At 40.7% G+C, this 24,646-nt stretch overlaps 3 protein-coding genes across 5 annotated transcripts in view; 2 read left to right on the forward strand and 1 right to left on the reverse strand.

Moving 5' to 3' along the window:
• LOC109476114 (succinyl-CoA:3-ketoacid coenzyme A transferase 1, mitochondrial-like) overlaps positions 1–6,576 on the forward strand; it is a 19,219-nt gene extending 12,643 nt beyond the window's left edge. The window contains exons 11-17 of the mRNA XM_019777006.1: positions 130–224; positions 956–1,077; positions 1,521–1,596; positions 2,063–2,152; positions 2,750–2,830; positions 3,985–4,086; positions 5,219–6,576. Of these exons, the coding sequence (XP_019632565.1) occupies positions 130–224; positions 956–1,077; positions 1,521–1,596; positions 2,063–2,152; positions 2,750–2,830; positions 3,985–4,086; positions 5,219–5,260 (608 nt within the window). The 3' untranslated portion in view covers positions 5,261–6,576. The remainder of the gene's footprint in view (positions 1–129; positions 225–955; positions 1,078–1,520; positions 1,597–2,062; positions 2,153–2,749; positions 2,831–3,984; positions 4,087–5,218) is intronic.
• A 917-nt stretch (positions 6,577–7,493) lies between these two features.
• On the reverse strand, positions 7,494–11,005 carry LOC109476138 (kelch-like protein 9). 2 transcript variants are annotated; one of them, XM_019777033.1, is made up of 3 exons: positions 10,733–11,005; positions 9,942–10,088; positions 7,494–9,083 (listed from the first exon to the last, which is right to left on the reverse strand). In XM_019777033.1, the coding sequence occupies exons 1-3, from the start codon at positions 10,976–10,978 to the stop codon at positions 7,566–7,568; spliced, it is 1,911 nt and encodes a 636-aa protein (XP_019632592.1). In that variant the 5' UTR covers positions 10,979–11,005; the 3' UTR covers positions 7,494–7,565. The 2 variants fall into 2 exon arrangements, with proteins under 2 accessions (XP_019632592.1, XP_019632593.1); XM_019777034.1 differs by lacking the exon at positions 9,942–10,088.
• Positions 11,006–11,894: 889 nt separating this feature from the next.
• LOC109476123 (uncharacterized protein C19orf43-like) overlaps positions 11,895–24,646 on the forward strand; it is a 30,488-nt gene continuing 17,736 nt past the window's right edge. For both annotated transcript variants that reach the window (XM_019777019.1, XM_019777020.1), the window contains exon 1: positions 11,895–12,205. In XM_019777019.1, coding sequence (XP_019632578.1) covers positions 11,924–12,205 — 282 coding nt within the window. In that variant the 5' untranslated portion in view covers positions 11,895–11,923. The remainder of the gene's footprint in view (positions 12,206–24,646) is intronic.

The following is a 24,646-nucleotide window of genomic DNA, read 5'->3' on the forward strand; positions in this document are numbered from 1 at the left end:
CTTCCTTCCTTCCTTCCTTCCTTCCTTCCTTCTTTCTTTCTTTCTAATATTATTTTCTTATTCTGTGCGTTTGAATTGAATTTTCACTTTCTACCAAGCTCTCTGTGTTCCTTGACCGGTGTGCCCCAGCTAACCTGGGTATCGGGATCCCGATGTTGGCCAGTAACTACATCCGACCAGGCATCACCATCCATCTACAGAGTGAGAACGGCATTCTGGGACTGGTCAGTGACTTCTTTGCTTTTCTCTGTTTTTGTTGTTGTTTGTTGTTGTTATTTGTTCTGCACCTATAATCTAAGGCCACACCAATTTAATTTCTTGGTTAATGGATTTTTCTAGAAAAATAATGGAGCGGGCAGGCGAAAAATAAAAACAGGCCTAGGCATCCTATTATGGCCCAAAATGGTACGATAGGAGCCATGAAGTCAACACACCAGGCTGGTTCAAAATTTAAACAATGAATTTGGAACTTTTAATGATACCATTGCATTGAAAGATGGAATAACTGTACCAAGTAGCAAGTAGAAAGAAAAGGACTGTATGAGCATTTTGCAGTTGATTCTGAATTTTTTTTTTTCAAATCCGAAAAAAATGAAGCGGGCAAATCCGTAAACCAAGAAATTAAATTGGTGTGGCTTAAGCTGTTTTATTCTTTGTGTTCTGCTGAAGTACATGTACTCTAGATGCAAATCTGCAGTTGCAATCGGTCTTAGCCTAGGAAAAGATTAACTCTAGTCCTTCCATTTTGGGTAGAAAACTTCATCGTAGTTTATTTCCCAAGATTTGTATGTGAGAAAGAAGTGCTAGTCCTGAGTCAACTAATGTCACAGTGTTTTTGGCCAGGGCACACAGTGGTGAGTACATCGCAGTGCATGAACACCTCCTGTCAGTTTTATGTGGTACTGCAGCACTTTTTTTGTCAGTACACAAACCTGTCACTCTCCCTCCTCTACAGGGCCCCTTCCCCCGACCAGGAGAGGAGGACGCTGACCTGATCAATGCTGGGAAGGAGACAGTCACCATCTTGTCTGGAAGTTCCTTTTTCTCCAGCGACGAATCCTTTGGCATGATCCGAGGGTGAGGCTGACTTTTCTTACTAAGCCTGAGTGTCAGCCTTTTTAGCTTTTGTCCGCTCCCCACGATCTGCCACAGGCTGGTAGTGGATCGTTCGGAGCAGATGAAAGCCAAAAAGGCTGACACTCAGCTAGACTTCTCTACCTCTACTGATTCACTATTAACCATTTCCCTGCTACCTGACCCATAACCAATAGAGAGTTGGTAATGAAATGTCTACTTCAGTGTACTAAAGGTTAATCCGTAGAAAATGCATTACTCTGTTCTACTCCTTTGTTCTTAAAACAGATGAATCTTTGGTATCCACAGTATGTACTATGATAAAACTTAAAAATAATGACCCCTAAAAAATCATACTGAACTTGACTTGGAGGCTATGAGCACTTCGTTCTTATTGTATTTTTTCATGAGGTATTAATTGTGTTCTTTTTGCTTGTTCTGCACAGAGGCCACATTAACCTGACTATGTTGGGAGCCATGCAGGTGTCTCAGTATGGAGATCTCGCCAACTGGATGATTCCGGTAAATTCACTGGAGTGCAGTGCAAATTCAGAAAATCTGCTCAAAATTTGCTTGACAAGCCGGCACATGCTGGCCTTTTGCGGCATTTATGAGTCGGCACTGTACTGAGTTTTAGAGTTCTGTGGAGCTTCGGCAGCCTGGGTGCCGTCCTCCGTAGTTACCGCCGGCTCCCTATTGTTGCTAGCTACCATGGACTACGGAGGATGGCACCCAGGCAAGAGCCTCGGAGGTGATTTTTTTGAGAACAGTTGAAAATCAGTGCATGTGTGGATGTCATCCATAAAACTAAATCAGTGTGGCCTAATACCCAAAGAAACTCAGTCTGGCTGTCATGACAGAGTGTTAGCAGTATGGGATTTTCCAGGAATAGTTGGATATAATGGTACAAAAGATTGTGTGTATTGTTATGGCTATTGTTATGGTTAGTGTCTTGTGTTTTAACAAACTCCACCCATGGGTACTACAGGGGAAAATGGTGAAGGGCATGGGAGGTGCCATGGATCTCGTCTCTGCTGCTGACACCAAGGTCGTAGTCACCATGGAGCACACTGCTAAGGTATGTAGGGCTTCTTCTCTTCTCAGAAAGCAATGTTTACAACAGGCAGCACGTCGGCAGAATGAATTGGGAAACCCTGATTCTTCACGGTTTTCGTTGGATGTTGGTCAACATTGCATCAGAATTTCATCTGTTGCAGATGACATCTTTTCCAGCACAACATTTGGAAACTACAGACGGGATATTAACCTTACATGCGCGAATATGGCCTTATATGCTCTGACGAAGTGCTATGCACAACACATTACAGATTTTGCAAAGGTGCAGTACGTTCTGCCAACGTGCTACAACAGGCTACACACATACAAGTACAAATATTACAGGCCTTTCTTGCTGGGGAAATTATTGGCTTTCAGTTTTCCAAGGATTGCAGGATCTACAGTGGCTAGAAACTGGACTTTTGTCTACAAATGAACAGACACTTGGATTTAAGTTAAAATGCACCAGGTAGCTTTCCAGATCACAAGCATTTACATACTAGTAAGTTCAACCGCATGCACTCAGAAGATGAGTTGTTTGGGGTTAAGATAATGCTTGAAAAAGTATTGTTATCACAAATTCACAATCATTCAACTTGAACTCCTGTCTCTTGCATAGGGAGGAGCACACAAGATCCTGCCCCAGTGTAAACTCCCTCTCACTGGAACCAAATGTGTCAACACCATCATCACTGAAAAGGTAACAAAACAACCACAAATAGTCTTCAAAACGAAGAGAGATTTAAAAAGGTTTAAAAAAATGCAAACTCAAAGATCCTTGATAAAAAAATATTGCAGCATATCTTCAATAGACCAAGCCATAGCCTTGCCTAACTTAGAACTTTTGTCTGTTTTTCCTTTTGAAAGAATATTTAGTGCGGAAGACAGTACTGTAATTTCTGATTTTCTCATGGTACTGTTACATTGTATGTTCACTGTTTTCACTGTCACTTTTGTTCTGTGAACTTATCATTACAGTTAACAGTGTCCAGTTTAATTCCGGAATTCCAGTTTAATTCCGGACTAATTCCCAACCTTACGTCTAGATGGGCTAATATTCTAAGATATAGGTAAAAATGATGTAAGAATACGTAGCAGCCATCGGTGACCCCTTGGGAATTAACCCAATTCTGCAGAATTAGAATTCTGCAGAATTCTGGGAACTGGAGCCAGAATTCTGCAGAATTCTAGGGAACTGGAGCCAGAATTCTGGGAACTGGAGCCATCTAGACGTAAGGTTGCTGAGATATGGGAATTAGTCCGGAATTAAACTGGAATTCCGGAATTAAACTGGACACTGTTAAAATTAATCGGTGACCCCTTGGGAATTAACCCAATTCTGCAGAATTCTGCAGAATTCTGGCTGCAGTTCCAACCCAGTTCGTGAATTGGGTTAATTCCCAAGGGGTCACCAATGGCTGCTATGTATTTCTTACATCATTTTTACCTATATCTTAGAATATTAGCCCATCTAGACGTAAGGTTGCTGAGATATGGGAATTAGTCCGGAATTAAACTGGAATTCCGGAATTAAACTGGACACTGTTAGTTAAACAATAATAATAGCTATAGCTCTAGACAACTACCTTTTAATTTTTATCATGTAGATTTTAGTTATTTTATACTACGTTTCATTGTTCTTTTATGTTTGTAATCTGCAATTAGCCCCCCGGGGATTAAAATTTGCAATAAACTTCTTCTAATGATTTCTGGACTTTCTTTTTCCTGCACCTGTCACCACCGTGACTATATAGTTCCGTGAACATGCCCACTTTTCTCAGACGGTGAACTTTTGCTACCGTGAATTACAGTATTACAGAATACATGTCCTAATAATTTTATTGGTGTTAACAGGCAGTATTTCAGGTGGACTCAGAGACAGGTCTGACTCTGACAGAGATCTGGCCTGACTTCTCTGTGGAGGATATTATAGGAGCCACAGGCTGTGAATTCCAGGTTAGGGGGTCTTGTTTTTAGCAAAGAAATTTAAGTAGCATTTTTGTAGCTTTGAACTATTTTTGTTTGGAGTAGCTAGGAATTATTCTTTTAAGCAGATAAGGCCACACCAATTTAATTTCTTGGTTAACGGATTTGCCCGCTTCATTTTTTTCTGATTTGCAAATAAAAATAAAAATTCAGAATCAACTGCAAAATGCTCATATTTTGCCCTGAACAGTTGAAAACAGTCCATTTCATCCTAGTTGTTACAGTTATTCCATCTTTCAATGCAATGGTATCATTAAAAGTTCCAAATTCATTGTTTAAATTTTGAACCAGCCTGGTATGTTGCCTGGCTCCTATCGTACCATTTTGGGCCATAATAGGATGCCTAGGCCGGTTTTTATTTTCTTTTTTTTTCGCCTGCCCGCTCCATTATTTTTCTTCAAAAATCCGTTAACCAAGAAATCAAATTGGTGTGGCCTTATAGAGAATTTGTTTTGCAAGCTTTTCAAAAGTGTTGTATATGATATGGACCACACATATCAAGAACATAATATGACGTTCAACTGCAGTACATTTGTAATTTTTGCAACCGTTGGGAACTAATAATTCAAATTTTTCCTCCCAAAGTGTGATTCTGTGATGTTATTTGTTTGTAGGTGAAGAGGCTTCTATCGTACCATTTTGGGCCATAATAGGATGCCTAGGCCTGTTTTTATTTTTATTTTTTTTTCGCCCGCCCGCTCCATTATTTTTGTAGAAAAATCTGTTAACCAAGAAATTAAATTGGTGTGGCCTAAAAACTCTATGATAGTAAAACGTTGAACTTTATTCCAACACACAATCTACAGAGATCAAATTTTCAGCGACCACTGTCGCCTTCATCAGGATAATTAATGACCAATCACTTCACTTCATTAATTATCCTGATGAAGGCGACAGTGGTCGCTGAAAATTTTAACGTTTTACTATGATTACTACCAACACAGATGAACTTTCATGAAAAACTTTTCTTGCTTTTCTCATATGCTGTTTAGCAGGAACTGCTTTTGACCACTTTGATACTAAGATTTTTTTATATTTGGATGTAATCCAGAATGTATAGTTTCATCAAATGTTAAAACTGGACATTTTTTACTGTCTGTAGGTGGCAGATGACCTGAAACCCATGGCACAGGTGGAGGTGTGAACGCAGCAGTGGGAGGGAAGCAGGGTGACTGAACAGCCATCAAAGGGGAGGGGGGACAATTAAGAGAATGGCTGACTCTCCAAGTCTGAGATGATCATTGGTTGGTTGAGTTGAACACTTGTTGCTAGATACTATTTTCATCTTTTTAACTTTGTCTTCCTCACAAAAGACTACCACAGATCATCAGAGATGTACTAGAATGATGGAAAGCATCTAGTTTGAAGAATGCCTAAAGAAGAAATTTTGTTGCCTCTATGCTGTCGCTATTTGTAACTAGTGCTGTGTACCTAAACCCACATTTAGGTTCAGGTCCGGATTCAAGTCCAGAGGTTTAGGTTCAGTTCCGGACTTATAAGTCCAGACCTAAACCCATGGCTTATACAAAATTGCATGTTGGCAACCTTGCAATGTTGTCTGGGTGAAACTTTGGCTACATAACATGGAGGCCGACACTTGACGATGCAGATGGCAATGTTTTCTTCATTTTGCAGCAAAGATTGTGCCATCTACGGAAGTTTTTAGATAGTTTGGAAAGAAAAGGGGTATGTGGAATGGTCTTTTATGGTAATAAGTCCAGACTTTTAGATTTTTTTGGACTTGAACCAAAACATTCTTACAAGTCCGGATCCAAGTCCAGTGAATCGGTACGCAGCACTATTTGTAACTGAGTTTTGAATCAGGATAGTTCAGATACAACAGTACATATGTATCAATGCTGTTAAAATCTTTACGGTACCAGTCTGTATACATTTTTGACATCTTCATTGATTAGAAATGGGTAACTTGGTTTCAGTGATGTCAAAAATTGGTATTCATATAAAGTACAACATACCAGTAACAGATGATGATAGCATGAAAACTTTGATGTAGTTTAACTACAATATTTATAAACTACAAATGTTTGAATCCGTCTTTGCACTGACCTCTTTAATTAGAAATTACAGTTTGTGTACCGATTATGTATTGATAATTATTACATACTCATATAGTATTACACAGCCATAAAGTATCAACAGATCAGTCATTGAATAAATGGGTTTCTAAAACATCAAGATTGTTAGAAAGATGCACTTTTTAAAGTAGTGTCAAATACTTAACTTTTGTTTGGACTCACTATACTGTGATAACAGTACTACAGAACAGTAGGGAGTCAGGGAAAGCACACCAAAATTTGTATCTGCTCTCTTGCTTGTGTAGGTCCTTATCTGTACAAATATACACAATGTGCCTGTCCAGTGATGTCATGTGAAATATTGTGAGAATTGTATTCATCTGTGTTGTTTCTGCTGAGATCAATAAATTGTCTGTTCAACTTATATATAGGGTTTCATCCAGGTCTTCTTGGCTCCATTTTTGTATAAGGCCACACCACTTTAATTTGTTGGTTCTCGGATTCGCCTCTTCGTTTTTTTTTGATTTGCAAAAAAAAAAAATGATTCTGGTTCTGAATCAACTGAAAAATGCTCATGTTTTGCCCCCAACAGTTGAGGAAAGTCCTTTTCTTCCTAGTTGTTACAGTTTTCCCATCTATCATGGCAGTGGTTTAATTAAAAGTTCAAAATTCAATGTTTAAATTTTAACCCAGCCTTTTGTGTTGACTTCATAGCTTATTTCGTAGCATTTAAGCCTATAATAGGATGCCTAGACCTGTTTTTATTTTTTATTTTTTTTTCGCCCTGTCGCTTCATATTTTTTCTGAAAAAATCCGAGAACCAACAAATTAAATTGGTGTGGCCTAAAGTTGGGTTTGAAGTATTGTTTGTGGGTTCTCTTGTTATGGGACTTAAAATCAAATGTGAGAGGTTGGACTTAGTGTTATAAGTAAGTAGCTCTCTTCCATGATTTTATGAAATTTCCTCCACTTGCCAAGCTTAGTTCATTTACAGAGCTCGAAATACTGGATGTATCATAGTGCACCTTAGTGCACCCAATTTTTTTTCAGTGGGTGAACCAACCCAAATATTCTTATATATATGTTTATGTACTATGTAAAGATGTTAAATGTATAGTAGTATACAGCATAATATTATTTTTCTGACATTTAGATTTAGATGTTATTATTAATAACTTACAACATCTACATGTAACCAACCTTATTATTAATAACAACATCTGTCAGAAAAATTACAAATCATTGTTAAAGTATTATTCTTTAGAAATGAAACATAATTAGCTTTTGCTGACATTGCACTTATTTTATCTTATATGGTGCATCCAAAAAATTTTGGGTGCACCTATTCCCAAAAATGAATTTCGAGCCGTGATTTAGCACGATTGTCAATCATCTGGTTGTTTTACCCCCACGTCACCCGACAGAGCTTCCACTACACTCACTTTTGGAGCGTTGCCCCCCTCCCCCCGTAGCATAGAGCTGTATGACATGGTTAGGGACCTCTAGCATGCAGCAGGCTGAACCAATCAGCTCGCCCTTCGGCATGACCTGGACCTCCTCCCACGTGTAGCTGTCCGTCTCCGTGTCGTAGTACATCACCAGCGGACGCCGGGTCTCCATCCCCAGATGCGCGTCACTCTGCCCTCCCACCATGTACACGAAACGTCCGTGTGATACCGCCGAGAAGCCATACATGGGTACGGGCATCAGCTGATCCAGGGACGTCCACTGGTCTTTCTCCGGCTCAAAGTACTGGATGAGTTGTTTGATAACGATGGTGTTGCCCATCGTTTGCGACCCGCCAAAGACGTATATTTTGTTTCCGACGGAGGCCATTGCGTGGTATGCTCGTGGTGAGCCCATGGGGGGTTTGAGAGTCCAGTGCGCAGTTTCTGCAGACGGATCCATACATAGGAACTCATTTATGGTGTGTTTTCCCTTCATCCCACCTGAGACATAGAGCAACCCGTTGTGTACTGTGCACGTGTGACCGTAGAGCGGCGCGGGCAGGTAGGAATGGTACGTCCATCGGTTTGTCGCAAAGTCGTAACTTTCCACCGACTTGTGGGCTTGTCGTGCCTCCCGCCCTCCGACCGCGTACAACGCACCGTCCACCGCCGCGAGGTAAAAGTACGCCCTCCTGTCTATCATCGAACCAACCTGCAGCCAGGCCTGGGACCGCGGGTCGTAGCGATGCACCTCTTTCCTCGCCGAGCGACATTTTGGATCCGGGCGGTCCATCCCGCCCGCCACGTAGAGAAATCCGCCCGTCGCCACGATGCTGTGGTAACAAACCGACCTCATCCGGCTGACAACCGGTTTGAACTGTAACGACTTGTCGCCACCTTGGAGGGCACCTATACACATCAACCGCGACAACTGCCCTGTGGTTTTGGCTCCACCAATGATCATCAGCGACTCGCTGTCAGCACGTACTCGCGTCTGTTCCGTCTGCAACAAGGGCTGTTCGTAGACTTTGCTATGGTACGACAGAGACTCCTCTAACCTTGCAAACAACTTTTCGTTTGTCTGGACCTCTGGATTTTCTTCCTTCCACGCTTCAAGGATTTCCTGAGGTACAAGAGAAAACTTCACGTGCCTGATGATATCATTACAGTATTCCTCCATCCTGGAAGGGTCATGGTTCAGCCACCTCCACACAGACTCTAAAACAACATTCTCTTCCACCATAAGTCTACTGCTTGCTACAAGAAGTTGTAGTTTGTCCACAGGAAGGGTTAGAAACTCCTTGCTTTGTGCGATGACTTTGAAGTGTTTAAAAGCAAACCGTAGGGCGGCTTCCTTGGCCGAAGGCAGGGCGTACGTGTCGGCAAGGTCGTATATGAGAAGCCATGTTTGTGCTGACAGGTGTTCTTCCATGAACGCACAGGTGAGACCCAACAGGGAGGTGAGCTGCAGGTGCGATGCCACCTGGAGGATGGAATATGAATTACAGTTGAATGAAAAATTTTCTTGGTATGAGAGGAGGGAAATATAACTACGAATCAGCTGTCATAAACTCAGCATCGAAACAGGAAGGCACAACCACACACCTCTGGAGCAAAGGATTTGCCAATTTTGTAGCTCGAACAAAGTAGAAGACGAAGCCCACTTTGTTATTGATTGTAGTTTATATAGTAATGAAAGAAATGATCTTTTTAGATATATTACAAGTAATACAAGTACGTTTCCATACTTCCAATACTTGCCTAATATTGAAAAATTTATCTTTCTTATGCGCTTTGATCATCCTGTATTATACAAACCCATTTCAAATTATATTTTTAACATCACAAAGAAACGAGAAGAAGCCGAACTTCTGTATTAGAGTAGATTTAGAGCTGTTTGTACAACAAACATGTATGAGGTCACTGTTTGGAGAAGAAGAAGAGGAGCATATTACCCATTTCATCTGTTCGCCTGTACTTAGCCCGATAGGGCATGAATGTACAATAAATTTTTTATATTCTTTGTATGCCAACTCCTATTTTGTTAGGTCTGAAACTTTTCAAAAACAAGCAAACAAGCAACATGATAAAGTGTATCAATGTCCCGCAAGGGCTCTTCACAAAGAGATTCAAAATAAACTAAAACAGTTCAGCAATAATCAGAGACTCTGTAAGAAACAGGCGGAGACAGTAAAAAACCCCACTGGTCCCGGGCCGGGGTTCGAACCCACAACCTCCCGGGCCCCAGTTAGACACTCTAACCTCTCCGCTAAAAGGTCTAGACCCGTTTGCCGGATCTGTTGGTAGCGCCTATAAACCCCCCACTGTTACAACTCTATACCTGTAGAATGTTTTCCACATTGTCCATGGTGACCCTGATGCAGGCTGAGTACATGAAGTCTAACGCCATGCCCAGTCCCACGGCAGACAGTCCGAACAGCTCCACATGGCTCTGGTGTGCCTCGCGGAGACCCCCCGTGAACATGGCCTACGGGAAAACACGACAAAACGGAAAACAGTTGTGAACTGGAGTCACAATTAAGAAATGGCTGATCAGGACTAAAAAAAGTATATTCTTCACATACAGCATATTCTTAACATCTAAGTCAGTAAGTGTCATATAATAATAAAATCATTGTTGTACTACTTTCTTTAGAAATGAAACGTAATTAGTTTTTGCTGACATTCTACTTCTTCTATTTTATACCATATATGTATATGGTGCACCCAAAAAGTTTTGTGCACCCAATTCTTTAAGTTTTTGAATTTCGAGCCCTGCCTTCAGCCCCACCAATTTAATTTGTTTGTTCATGAATTTGCCTGCTTCATTTTTTCCTGATTTGCAAATGAAAAAAAAAAAATTCAGCGTCTGAATCGACTCCATAATGCTCATATTTTGGTCCCAACACTTTACAGAGGTCCCTTCTCTTCAGAGTTTCCCCATCTATCAATGCAGTGGTTTAATTAAAGGTTTGAAATTTAATGTTTGAATTACAAACTAGCCTGGTATGTTGCTTCATGGCTCCTATCATGCCATTTGGGCCTTGGACTGTTTTTTTTTGCCCTAGCTGTGGCTTTATGTTTTTTCTGAAAAAATACGAGAACCAACACATCAAATTGGTGTGGCCTTACCTTGAAGTAATCGCTGGAGCTGGCCAGCAGGTTCTTGTGAACAGGGAACTCCTGTCCCTCTGCAACAAGCACCACGTCACATAGGAGCCCCTCCCTACGCAGCGCGTCCAATCCCACCAGCACGGTCTGCATGTACGTCAGGCAGTGCTGCAGGTGCGCCGGCAGGTACTGCAGCTGGCACAGGTGCTGTTTCAGGTGCGTCAGGTGCCCAGGCTGGACTACCCACTCTGGGCTTTCAGGTGCCATATGCGCATCTGGAACAGGTGATGCTATCATAGGTAGCTATGCCGTATGAGAAAAAAAAAGCTATCATTATTATTATTATATATAAATAAAGTTGTAGCGTCATACATCTACAGGGATATACATGAATGTGTGTATTTATGTTTTTGGTCATAATGTGTTATGTACACCATGTATTAACGTTAACGTTATAGTATCACCTCACCTCACCTCACCGGTCCCATAGCAGTCTGTCCTGCCGTCGGGGCAACTAAACTGTCCACAAGAGTTAGTATAAAGTTATCATAATAAACAATACCAATTGTGTTACATTACAGAAGATCCTATTATGCAAAATAATGTCCTTACTCTTTAAACAAGCTATATACCATCACAAAACGGACTCAAGGATCTCTGGATAGTATACAGCACCTCTAGTCGTTTTTTAAAAGCCTTTAAATATTCAAGATAGGGGAATCTCATAAAATGTGGCATACTGGATATGAATGTCTATGTCTATCTAGTTTAAACCTCAAATGTCTGTCTACAAACTACCTTAGCAAGCTTTTGATTAAGAGAGTTACTCTAAATACCTACCTGCTTTTTCCTCTAATATGTTACAAGCTTCATAATTTCCTGATAATACCAAAATTCTGGCCTCCAGCTGATCCGGACGTACATTTGGAGAATGTTCCATTTTTCTTAGGTTGACTTTAGTGTGTGCTAAAATAATGTTATGAGTATCTGAATTCTATGCGGCTTTGATATATCTTTTATGAACGGTATAGTTATTTGAAGACTTATTATTTGTATGGTTAAGCGACGATATCAAAAGATTTCTTATAAAAGAAAAAAAATAGGTTAATTAAATTCGATTGTTTATTCCCCATGTGATAATAGTATAATCCTCTCTCGCGATATCTTGTTGAGTACGAGAAAACACGGGACTTGTTCAGTTGAACAGAAACCATGGCGGAGAACGGTAAGTCATCGGGCGGGCCTGAGCCTTCCGCCGGCGAAAACTCCGCCTCCAGCGGCGTCAATACCTTTGCAAACGACGGCAGCTTCTTGGCGATGTTCCAGAAGAAGATGGAAGAGCAGAAGAAGCGGAAGGAGGAAGCGGAGAGACGACAAGACGGCGGGGAAGACGACACAAGCGCTGCTGCTACCAACCCAACATGCTCAGGAACAAGCTTGGCTACCCCAACACCGGACAGCAAGCTACCGGCTACAAAGAAAGGCTTTCTACTCGTAAGACAGTTTCCTTCTATCGTATATTTCTTTTCCTTACTTTTTACCACGTTTGTGTTGCCAGTTTTACTGAGTTCTGGCCTGCCGAAGGCTTCCAGCAGTGCCGTTCCGCTTGCCTGCGCCTAACAAAAACCACCCATATTTCTTGCCGGACAGGTGCACTAAAAACCATAAAATTCCCACGTCGTGAATTTATCTATATTAAATTCACAGTTCATGTTTTGACGAAGACAATTCAAGAGGGTTTTATCGTCTATCTTAACGCTATATAATGACTTATTTATAATTTTTTCTAACCCCTGTTTTAATTTAATTAGTCCAGGTAATTTATTTCGATCGAAGTGGGAGGAGCACTTTGATACCTACAATGTAGTCACTGGGTTATGTTAAAATTCGAAGAAATGGTTTTAGGTTACATAAATGTGTGATGGTCCTGTGCATGGATGCACATGGTTACTAATCCGATGTTCTGACCCCTGGAACAGTGGGAGTATCGGTGTGCTTTGTTTGTTGTCATATCAAGACCTGGTTCTCCCCAACTGGGGGTGTTGACAAATTAAGGGGCTGGGCAGAGGAAGCCACCCACCTCCTCTAAGGAGTTCTACTGGGGCATGCCAAGAAAAACATTCCCCCAAATTCCTTGTAATGTCCCAGTTTAAGTCTTTTCATTATAAATAAAAGATGATACAACTTACAAGCACAAGTTTGTTCAACTACATGTCAAAAGACTGTCAAATGTCTTAATGTGAGCATTAGTTTCTTTCTTGTCATCTTTCACTTCTTGGCTTGTTTTTACTGAAGACAAGATGAATGAGAGTACTGACAGCACAAGTCTCCTAAGTCCAAGAACCTTTGGCATTTCACTATAGGTATTCTCAGTGGGTAGATAATTCAAGAACTTCATGGCAAGATGTAGTCTTTGTTAGATGCATGACTTTTAACAACAGTTTTTACCTCCGGGCAAGGAGACATCCTTCCGCGGAAGGGTTTTGTGAGAGATTTAGATTTTCATGTTCGCAGCTGTTTCTCGCGTTTGGGTGGACGGATTCTTTTGGGACTCGGTATATGTTTTGCTATTGGGCTGTAGATGATGCACGTTCTATTGTTTTTATTGTATATGTGTTCTCGGGCGTGAAAACGGTGCCTTTTGGTGGCCCCAGAACACCCCTTTGAGTATGAAAATGGTCACGACCGTTGACCTTTGGCGTGTATTAGGTATTTACGGTCTGGTCCATGAAGCTGACCCCTCGCACAGAGGGGTGTCCGGTCTTGATAAATTCTTTGTTAACATAACAAACAACATATAAAAATATACAATAAAAAGCCTGGAGGTATAAAATCTCAGATTTTACTTGTTTATTTTCTGTTTTTCAGCCTTGTTTCACATTTTTTTGGAGTGGCTGTGCATGAAAAAAACTTTCCATACTTCACATAGATTAGTACAATAGTAGAATCTGACAGTTAACTGAAAGTTGTCTACATACAGTACTAGTACTTATTGCCTGAATTATCTTGCGATCATTGCCCAACAAGTTACTCAAACTTTTGTGAGAGCTAATAGTTTTCCTGATTTGACAGCCCATCTTTCAAAATGATCGACACTTGGACTTGGAAACAATAAACTAAAAAAAAACAAACTAAACTTTATCGAGTTCTGCTAGTTCTTCAGTGACTCGAAATGTCACTCGAAATGTCCAGATATTATCTCCGTAATTTATCCAGTAGTAGAGTTTGAATTTCCTATAAATAAAGTAAACTAAACTATACGATACTTTTATGAAAGTACAGGAAACTCAAGCTGACCGTAAATTGGGTGCTCTCCAATGAGAAGTCACATCCACCTGTTCCCACCATGTCATAATTAATCAGATTTGTACCTATAACTATACCCGTGACTAAAGCTGCCAGTTTCCCACTAATCTAATCCAGATGCTGATATATACAGTACGTAGCCTTATATCTCCTAGAATGAACTTGATAATGAGAAAGTTCAATCAGCAAGAGGAATTCTTTTGGTCTATTTAACTCCAGGCTGACTTCAAAGGCATGTGCTTGGATCGGAGAATATCAGAATTCAGAAGTGAATGTCTGAAATACAACGCTGTTCCACTCTACGTGACATTTTGTGGCCTTTCTGCGACTTGTGATGCATGTCATTGCTAGGTATACATGAAATGTCATGACCTTTGACTTCTTGGATGTACTGGGTAATAGAAGGGACTTGACATTAAAAGCTGATGACATCACCAGCTGGTTTTAATTTGATTGGATGAACTTGTGCTATGAGCAAGTTTTGTGCAGTATCAATCAACTAAAAATGAAAGGGATTTGTAGAACTATACTAGTAGTACTAGTAGTCTATTTTGCACAAGTCTAATGTCTTACTAGTATCTGCCTTTGCAACCAGTGTACAGGTAACAAAATACTTTTTTGAACCACTGCAAAAATTAGGTTGCCCATGATATCAGAATTTTAGGTTGCCCCACCTACTGTATAAGTTACTAGTACTACTTTTCTCAAATTAAGTAATGTTACATACATAAATCTTTAACAATATTTCTAACAGCCTTTACTTTAGTTAACTGATACTAGTAATAGCCATTGATACCTAGAATTAAAAAGCATCTGCTGGATACAGTGGTGCAAGCCAAGTGGGCATGATTTTTTTTGGGGGGTGGGGGGCATTCTTAAAATTCAGATAGCACACTGGGCTACCTAGGTTCAAAAATAGGTTGCCCCAAGTAAAATTTGGTTGCCCGGGGAACTGGGCAACCAGGTATTTTGTACGCTGGCAAGCTACCATTTTTTGCAAGAGTTATGATCACTGAAAAAGAATGCCATTATGTTGTCAGTACTGTATAATAGAGTCAATTCCGCGTCACCGAGTGGGTTGTTATTGTCATTATTTAAAAACAGAGACTCAAATCAGAACACAGACGCCTTAAGCGTAAAGCAAAAACAAATAAGTACATGATGTAGAAGATGATTCTTCTTCATGGTCCTACGAGACCGATGAAATGCCTACATATTTAGAAATGTTTTGAATTCTTTGTAATTGTTTGTCTAAGAAATTTCATAATTTGGAAATATTTTGAACATCTTGTCAATATTCTAAATAATTCCCTGGTTTTCTAAAACGTTTGAAATATTCCTGATGTGGATTATGACATTTCTAATAGTTTCTAAATATTTCTAACAGCACTCTACCATTTTTTACCATTATTTCGAATTATTTCTAACATTTTGTAAATAGGTCAGTGGGATGGGAAGGAAGTAATTCACACATCCCTGTGGAGTACATGGTAGACTGTCTGGGCGTCAGGCATTGATGCCTTACAACAAAAGAGCCACCAGTGTCCAGCAGTGAAATCTAAAAGATACAGAGGAAGACAGAAAAGTAGGATTAGCACCTACTTTTATGGGGGCAATTACCCACATCTACCATTTGGTTATTTGTTTGAAATAGTTCTAAATATTTCGAATTGTGAAAGAAACACATGGGTAGTTCAAATTTATTCTAAAGAAAGAGATCTTTGTACAGTCACATTCAAAATGTTTCAGAAATATATAAATGAATTCAAATATATTCAAATTTTCATTTTCAAATTTTTGAAAAATTTAGAACTTTTGTTACTGGGGTATTCTTTTCTTCTAAATAATTCAAACGTATTAGAAACATGGAGAACTAGAGTCCCACGATCTCATACCTTCGCCAAATGATGTTAATCTTTATGACAAAGTAAAGATTATTCCTCCTGATTTTGCAAATAGGATCCTCATTTGCATGAATTATATGAGTTGATCATATTATCCATAAAAGACAGCCTTATCTTAAAAAAGAAAGCCATTCTATCATTACCTCATAAATTATGCAAATGAGGTCCTTATTTGAGTAAATTATGTTTAATGATGTTCACATTCACTTAACTTGCAAATACCCTAAGTATGAAATTCCAGGCAGTTACCATTATGGAATTATAACATTTTCTCATTAATTATGCAAATTAAGTGTTAATTTACATAATTAATATCTTCCTGTGTTTTTCTCGTTGTCAATTACATATGTCTCAAGCTTGAATAGTCCTATAATGTAATGCAGCTGATTTACCGAATTTCCTCATTAATTATGCAAATTACGTCCAGATTTGCATAATTGTCGCATAATTATGTCAAGCATCACTTAAGCTACTTACATAACAAAAATCATGATGATCCGTCCACCGGTTCTTGAGTTATCCTCTTATGAATATTTTCAAAGAAATGGCCCTGCAGTTCCTGAGCAAGCCGATAGGGGGCCCAAACCTATGTCACTTATTCCCCAGCACAAGACCTACCTACCATCCAAATTTCGTGACCCTAGCACGTCCAGATCACGAGATATCAAAACCGGAAGTTCAGCTGCAGTACCATAAGAAGCCGCCAGGGGGCCCAAAATCTAATCATTTCGAGGTCTCATCAAGACCTACCCACCTACCAAATATGAAGTCAATCCATTTAAGCCTTCTCAAGTTATCGTGTTTACAGACAGACAGACAGACAGACAGACAGACAGACAGACACACACACGAACGCCTACGAAAACATAACCTTCTTGGCGAAGGTAAAAAACCCACTCGGTGATGCGGAATGGACTCTATATACCAGTAGAAATGTCAGACATGCGAAAACATAACATATAGCTACTATCACAAATTGCAGCTGTCCAACACTTTAGCCTAGACTAGAGTGTATGTTGCAAGTTGCTCAAGGCTTTAGTGATAGAAATGTACCAATGCCATCCAATCAAAAAATCATATTTGGAGTCTTGCAAAAATGTGTTTGGGGTAGCATAAGGAAAAACTCGCATGTAGGAAGATCATAGCCTGGTATCCAGCCTTGTTAGCTTTAGTCCGCTACCCAAGATCCGCTCCCCGCCAACAAGCGGATCTTGGGTAGCGGACTAAAGCTAACAAGGCTGGATACCAGGCTAGGAAGATCAGAGGTCTAGCCCAAAGGCATGTTTAGACTAGGACTTAGTAGTAGGAGGAACCTGTGTCAGTAGTGGAAAGACTCGCTTTGTCTACAAGGGCTTATCCTGTCTTCTATGGGGGCTTGCAAGGGGGGGGGTCCCGACAATGCTATACGCTGAATTTGGAAACTTCTCGATTACGCTTTACGATAAATTCCAAGTGGTTACAACGCATTACGTAGAATTAAAATGGTGAATACGCTCTACGGAGAATGCGCCAATTACACTCTACGTTGAATTAGAGCGGCCCGTCTACGCTCTACATAGAATTAAAACGGCCGATTACGCTCAACGGAAAAGGGCTTGCGGGTCCCCTTCTATAAACAACTGTCAACTGCCTACTGTACGTGTACTGGGTACAACTGAAGCCAAGTACAGTATTGCAATAAAAGTTGTCAGGCATTTGGTTTTCTAGTGATTTTTCAAAAACTTTCAATAGTGTATGAAAATCACAGGTTCTGACTCATTTAGACTCTATAATATGGGGATCAACATCGTGTCAATGATGGATTTACAGAAGAATGTTCACCGCATGAGGTACTGATTAAGGATATAAAGCTTGATAGGAAGATAAAAGAGTGAAACTTTAGACTAAAATGGCCAGTAAGTAGAGGATTAGGTCAAGGTAAGCTCCACATAAGGCCATGCTGATTTGATTATATGGATGACATCCTCCGGGAACCCCAAAATTGATGCGAGCGTGCGAATAAAAAAAAAGTTTTGCAAAAAAAAAAGTTGTTTTCATTTTGAAATGTATGCGGTCATGAGGGTTGAACAAATGGGACAGAATATGGTTTGGCGAATAATCTAGTCTTCAAGTTCATTTCTTTACAATTTCGTCTTTTTTCTTTTTATTTTGGCATTCTACGACATTGGTATAGTTTTTACTTATTTTTTTGTAACTTACGGTATATTTTGCTCATTTTGCCACAGGCGCTAGGCCACCGAGTTTTTGTTGAGATCTAACAATACATGTAACGTTACTTTGTTTTGTAAACCATTAAATAAAATCCTTATTATTGTTTCGCGCATGTTAGAACATACACTGTGTCTACTCATTCAGCCCGTTGCCATCACAATACAGTGGTCCGTTGAAATATTCCCAAAAATCATACAGTCACATAACACATAACACCGTGAACACGGCCCGTTGAAAGGTTCCCTAGAATCATACGTACACTGAACACGGTCACAAACTGATGAGGATTCCAAAGAACCATACGAACAGATACCGAAGTCTCCCGAAGATTGCCGAGAGCCGAACAGCGGCTTCCGAACGCTTCATCATGGTTAGGTACTTAGTACTAGTATACACTAGGTGCGAAATGCCATTTCAAAAGACCCTATTTTCTGCGAAATGCCATAAGGAAAATAAAAGTCTTGATACTATCTATAATCAAGGGGTAACTAAGTAGCCATGTAAACTTTTTGGGGGTATGATACCATATTTTAAAGAAGATATGAAGCATTTTGTAAAGTCCAATTTCCGGCGAACTGCGTTACCAGGTCGCTGCTGTACAGGTCAATGACATCATCGCTAGCCAATCAGACGCACGATAGGCCCACATTTCCCGCGCGGTTCTAAAATGTAAACGCACACAACTGGCTACATCACCCGACAAGAGTCTTGACATGCTATGTGTAAATGTACTCTAAACACGTCCACAAACCCCACCGACATGTTTTCAGTTCTACATATGTTTCCCAGGCATGAGATTTGGAAAGTGTAGTTGTGCCCAATATCTCTAAAATGTAATATATCGTTGTTTTCTGAGTCTGGGGAGGCAGGGACTTCACACCGAACGTGATTCTAAGTCACATTTTTGCTGCCACCCCAGTTGGTAACGCAGTTCACGGGTAGGTGTTCCTACCCTGTCATCTTTTTGAAGTTATCACCGCTAGCGCTAGCCCCGGCTTGGGGTTCTATCGAGTCGAGCAGCGGTTTTGCGAACGCATTCGAGTTTGCGAAACCTGTTCTATTCCCGTCGGCCTTTGCGCTACCCTGAACGCCAATGTAACAGCTGAGTAATGAGTGTGCTTTTTATTGTATGATTCAGCGGACCAAGTACCCAGCAGTATGTATTATATATGTATGGTTCATTGTACAGAGAATTCTAGGGAAATTTTTCAACGGACCGTGTTCACGATGTTATGGGATGAGTGTATGATTCTCGGGAATCTTTCGACGGACAGTGTTCACGGTGTTATGTGTTGAGTTCATGACTCTTCGGATCCTTTCAACGGACCGTGTTCATAGTGTTTGTGTTCAGTGTATGATTATCGGGAATCTTAAGCTTGTACGGAGTGCACAGTATACGAGTGTTCATAAAACAAAGCAACAGCGATCTCAACAAAAACTCGGTGGCCTATCGCCCATGATTTTGCAACTGTTTTGTACGATTTACAGTATGGTTGAAAACTTTTTTTTTTGGAAACGGCCGAAAATTCATGCGCGCGCGGATGTCATCCATATAATCAAATCAACATGGCCTAACTACATAACAGTGTAAGGCCACACCATCTTAATTTTATGGATGACATCCCACGCGCATCGATTTTCGGCTGTTCTCCAAAAAAGAAAAAGAGATCACCACGTCTTCTGACTCTGAGGCTCTTGCCTGGCCCTAGGCATGGGTAGTCCATGGTAGTTAGTGACAATACGGAGACTGTGGTAACTCTGGAGGACGGCACCCAGGCTGCCAAAGCTCCACGACTCAAGAACTAGTGGCGATTCATAAATTCCGCAAAAAGCCGGCATGTGCCAGCTTGTCGTATACGTCGCTATCTACTGCCGCAAATTCACAATACCAGCTTTGTATTCCTGTGCTTTAGTAGCATTTTTATTTTTGGCTGGAATTTTTTTTATTCGCCCGCGCGCACTAGTTTGGGGGTCTTCAAAGGATGTCATCCATTAAATTAAGTCGGTGTGGCCTAAGCGGGTTTGTGGTACATGGTGGTTTCTTATTAAGCTGTCCTTTGCCAACTGGGTACATTTGTGGGGGCCCGCATGCCCTTTTCCGTAGAGTGTAATCGGCCGTTTTAATTCTACATAGAGCATAGACGGACTGATCTAATTCAACGTATAGCGTAATTGGCACATGTCGCGTAGAGTGTATTAGCCGTTTTAATTCTACGTAATGCGTTGTAGCCACTTGGAATTTATCGTAAAGCGTAATCGAGAGGTTTCCCAATTTCAGTGTAATACGTAGCCAGCTCTCAATTTAGCGTAGAGCGTTGTCGGGACCCCCCCATGCAGACCCTCATTTGTAGGTACTAGTATCAGCCACCAGGCAACTAGATTTAGAAGTTGCTTATCGGAAATTGCAGACACCCAAGAGCTCAAAATCCTGTCACTGAATGACTTTGAATTTAATCTGTTTAGCAATAATCAGGTCTATTCCTACAGGGGAAAGATCATGGATTTGCCAATGGCACAAGGGACCCTGCCAGCACAGTATGTCACCTGGGGCATTAAATTGTGCATGTCAAGTGAACATGCAAGGGGGGGTCCCGACAACGCTCTACGCTGAATTCGGAAACTTCTTGATTACACTTCATGATAAATTCCAAGTGGCTACAACGCATTACGTAGAATTAAAAGGGTGAATACGCTCTACGCAAAATGCGCCAATTACGCTCTATACGTTGAATTAGAGCGGCCCGTCTACGCTCTACGTAGAATTAAAATGGCCGATTACGCTCTACGGGAAAGGGCTTGCGGGCCCCCATAGGTTTCTCTCTTTTTAAAGGCATCCAGTGCAGTTTTAAGGGCTTCGAAGTTCGAAACCATATTTTTCAAAATCGATATTCTAGTCACTTATCTAAGTTGAAACCACACTATCCCAATGTATTTATTGACATTCATGGAGCAAAAAAGCCCCAAGTTCTGATGAAAAATGGTTACTGGAAGGGCCCTGGGCTGATTTTTAGAGTAGTACACAGAAAATGAATGACTCATCTTTGTCTTGTTTCTGCAGTTTTAAAAGCCCAAATTATGCAATGCTGACTCAAATGTGCCAATGTGAAGCAGTATGTGTCAATATCATAAACATTGCCTTATTCAGAATATTTCCAGTTTTGCTGCCCTGAAATCGTATTGGATGCCTTTAAGCAGCTACAACTACAAGCAAAATTTTCACCGCCGATTACGATTGACGTTAAATTTTCAGACCTGATTATGAACAGTTACATGTTACAGCTAATATACTGATTACGAATTACGATGATTTTGGGAGGCTGCCTACGGATTACACAGACTAAAAAGGCCTGATTACGCCTTACGAAAAAGGGCATGTAGGCCTTCCTACAATTGAGTTAAGTTTTGCTTAGCTAGAACTTAGGCCACACCAATTTAATTTGTTGGTTCTCGGATTTTTTCAGAAAAAATATGAAGCGACAGGGCGAAAAAAAATTAAAATAAAACAGGTCTAGGCATACTATTATAGGCTTAAATGCTACAAAATGAGCCATGAAGTCAACACAAAAGGCTGGGTTAAAATTTAAACATTGATTTTGATTGAATTTTGAACTTTTAATCAAACCACTGCAATGATAGATGGGAAAAATGTAACAACTAGGAAGAAAAGGACTTTCCTCAACTGTTGGGGGGCAAAACATGAGCATTTTTCAGTTGATTCAGGACCAGAATCAATTTTTTTTTTTTTGCAAATCAGAAAAAAACGAAGAGGCGAATCCGAGAACCAACAAATTAAATTGGTGTGGCCTTAGTAGAAGATTTAACAGAGGACAGGTGACTGAAAATTTGATGAGTGTGTCTAAGGTGGATTAGGTCCCTGTCAGAGATGAGACAATGTGAGATGCACTGAGGAGGAATGATGGCACTGGAAATTAGATAAAGGAGTGGTCTTTCTCCCTGTAGGCATCTTTACTTCTTTTAGTCTGATTTACAGTCTCAAAATTTAGGTCCCTAAGGCCATGTTGATTTGATTATATGGATGACATCCCCGCGCGCATGAATTTTCGGCCGTTTCCAAAAAAAAAAAAGTTTTCAACCATACTGTAAATCGTACAAAACAGTTGTAAAATGAGCAAAAATATACCGTAAGTTACAAAAAAATAAGTAAAAACTATACCAATGTCGTAGAATGCCAAAATCAAACAAAAAAAGACGAAAAAAATTGTAAGGAAATGAACTTGAAGATTAGAATTTAGATTATTCGCCAAACCATATTCTGTCCCATTTGTTCAACCCTCATGACCACGTAGATTTCATAATGAAAACAACTTTTTTTTTTGCAAAACTTTTTATTTATTCGCACGCGCGCATCAGTTTTGGGGCTCCCGGAGGATGTCATCCATATAATCAAATCAACATGGCCTTACGAAAAAGGGCATGTAAGCCTTCCTACAATTGAGTTGAGTTTTGTTGAGCTAGAAGATTTAACAGAGGACAGGTGACTGAAAATTTGATGAGTGTGTCTAAGGTGGAAGGTCCCTGTCAGAGATGAGACAATGTGAGATGCACTGAGGAGGAATGATGGCACTGGAAATTAGATAAAGGAGTAGTCTTTCTCCCTGTAGGCATCTTTACTACTTTTAGTGGGATTTAGGCCGACTTTAGACTGACGACGGTATACGATCGCACGACAATCGTTGTGGGCGACGGCTGGCTTTAGACACATGACCAGAAAGTGTGGCGGACACCCGCAGCGCAGGATGGCACGCCGCGCGCCAATGCAAAATGGCGAGAGAACCCCTATTTCGGCATGCTGCAGCAGATTGTTTTTATTCTGCTTTTAACTCGTTGTCCTGAGGATGAGACGCTGAGTTTGTGCCCAGCAAAGAAGGGGGTATATGGCACATGTACCAAGCGGGGCAATACTCCGGGTTTGATCCCGGCGTTCGGTGCTGCCGTCAGCCTGGCTACATTGGCCGGAATAAATGTGGATCGGCGGATCGGTTCGTACTGGAGAAGCAGCGATTGGTGGCAGGGGATTGTACTAGACACGTATGATGATGTCTTTGGTTTGACGACATTTAATGATACAGGCGATGTGCTTGGACATGAAATAACGCTTGCAGGCTTATTTGCATAAGGCCAATGACCTCCCACTTCCTTCGCCGGCGACGGTTCACTTTAGACGGTGGAAAATCCTCCTAGGACCCCCCGCTGAAGGATTGCACGATAGGGTCCGAGGTGATAGTGACGACGATTCGAGGATTACCGTCGTGCGACTATTTTGATTGTCTTTAGACGGTGGTAAAATACCGTAGCCGGCAACATCTTGACGATAAACATTCGTACGACTACCGAACCGTCGTCAGTCTAAAGTGCCCCTTACAGTCTCAAAATTTAGGTCCATAAAGTGATTGTGTGTCATGAACTGTAAATTCATCAAAGTTTGGGCGGACTTACTAGTAGTAATTGCAAGGTAGCTTATGGAAAATTAAGTGTGTGCAATGTTTAAAGTTTGTGGTTGGCACATATTTTTGAATAATTCCTGATTGAAAATCTGTATTATTGATGGCACAACAAGTTTGCTGTGAAGAGGTCATACCTAGCCTGGGTACCAAACCTTTGGTCGGCTTGGCGGTATTTTTTCGGCCCCGGCCTTTACCATTAGCCAAGGCGAGTTATACCACGGCCCTATCTCCAGCTGTTTCCCTGTATCCGCTGACTTCCTGTATTACGCTTGGTCTTCTTTTGCCGCCGACTGTGAGCGAAGAAACCTAAACCCCCCGAAGCGCGGTAATTGAGGCCTGGTTGGCGGGCCCAGACGCTCTCTGTGCCGAAGGGATAGCGCTGAGCTCACGGCGGTCTGGTTACCAGGTTATAATTAGGTCATACCATACCTAGTACTAGTGACAATAGGAAACATACAACTGCTGCAAATATTTCAGGAGTTACAGTAAGACCTAGGAAAAAAATGTTGTATTTCCTGTTTCCCTACCAACCCTAGAAAAAACTGCCGACTCTAGCCGTTTTGTGTGTGGGCTCCTGCAAGGGACATACTCTCATCTGCCAAATAAACATACGGGTACGTTTATTTTTTTTGGCCCAAACATCCACCCAGTACGTTCTTATTTTGCACAGTACGTTTATTAATTTTTTTGAAAACCAGTAATTTTTTTCAACTTCGTGTGAAAAAAATTGACAAATCTTCGACGTGAAGACGTTTATAAACGCGTATTGTAGCGAGAAACTTGTCATTTTCGGGCCGGTTTTTGCAATCACCGCGTGCATAAATTCGTCTGAATGTTCTATTGTCATGGGTGGTGCTTATCAAAATACGATATATTAAATGCTCTTTTTTTGTCTATTTAAATTCCTAATTGCAAATAACAGTTAAAGATTTGTGCATATATCAGTAAGGGCGCATTTTAGTACAAGAGACACAGGTTACCCGTCAATTTTGGTAATTTTACCGGGGGGGGGGGGTACGTTTATTCCGGGGGTATGTTATTTGATTTTG

The sequence above is a fragment of the Branchiostoma belcheri genome, unplaced genomic scaffold (genome assembly GCF_001625305.1).
Source record: "Branchiostoma belcheri isolate BF01 breed outbred unplaced genomic scaffold, Haploidv18h27 scaffold36, whole genome shotgun sequence".
In the NCBI taxonomy this organism is placed as follows: domain Eukaryota; kingdom Metazoa; phylum Chordata; class Leptocardii; order Amphioxiformes; family Branchiostomatidae; genus Branchiostoma; species Branchiostoma belcheri.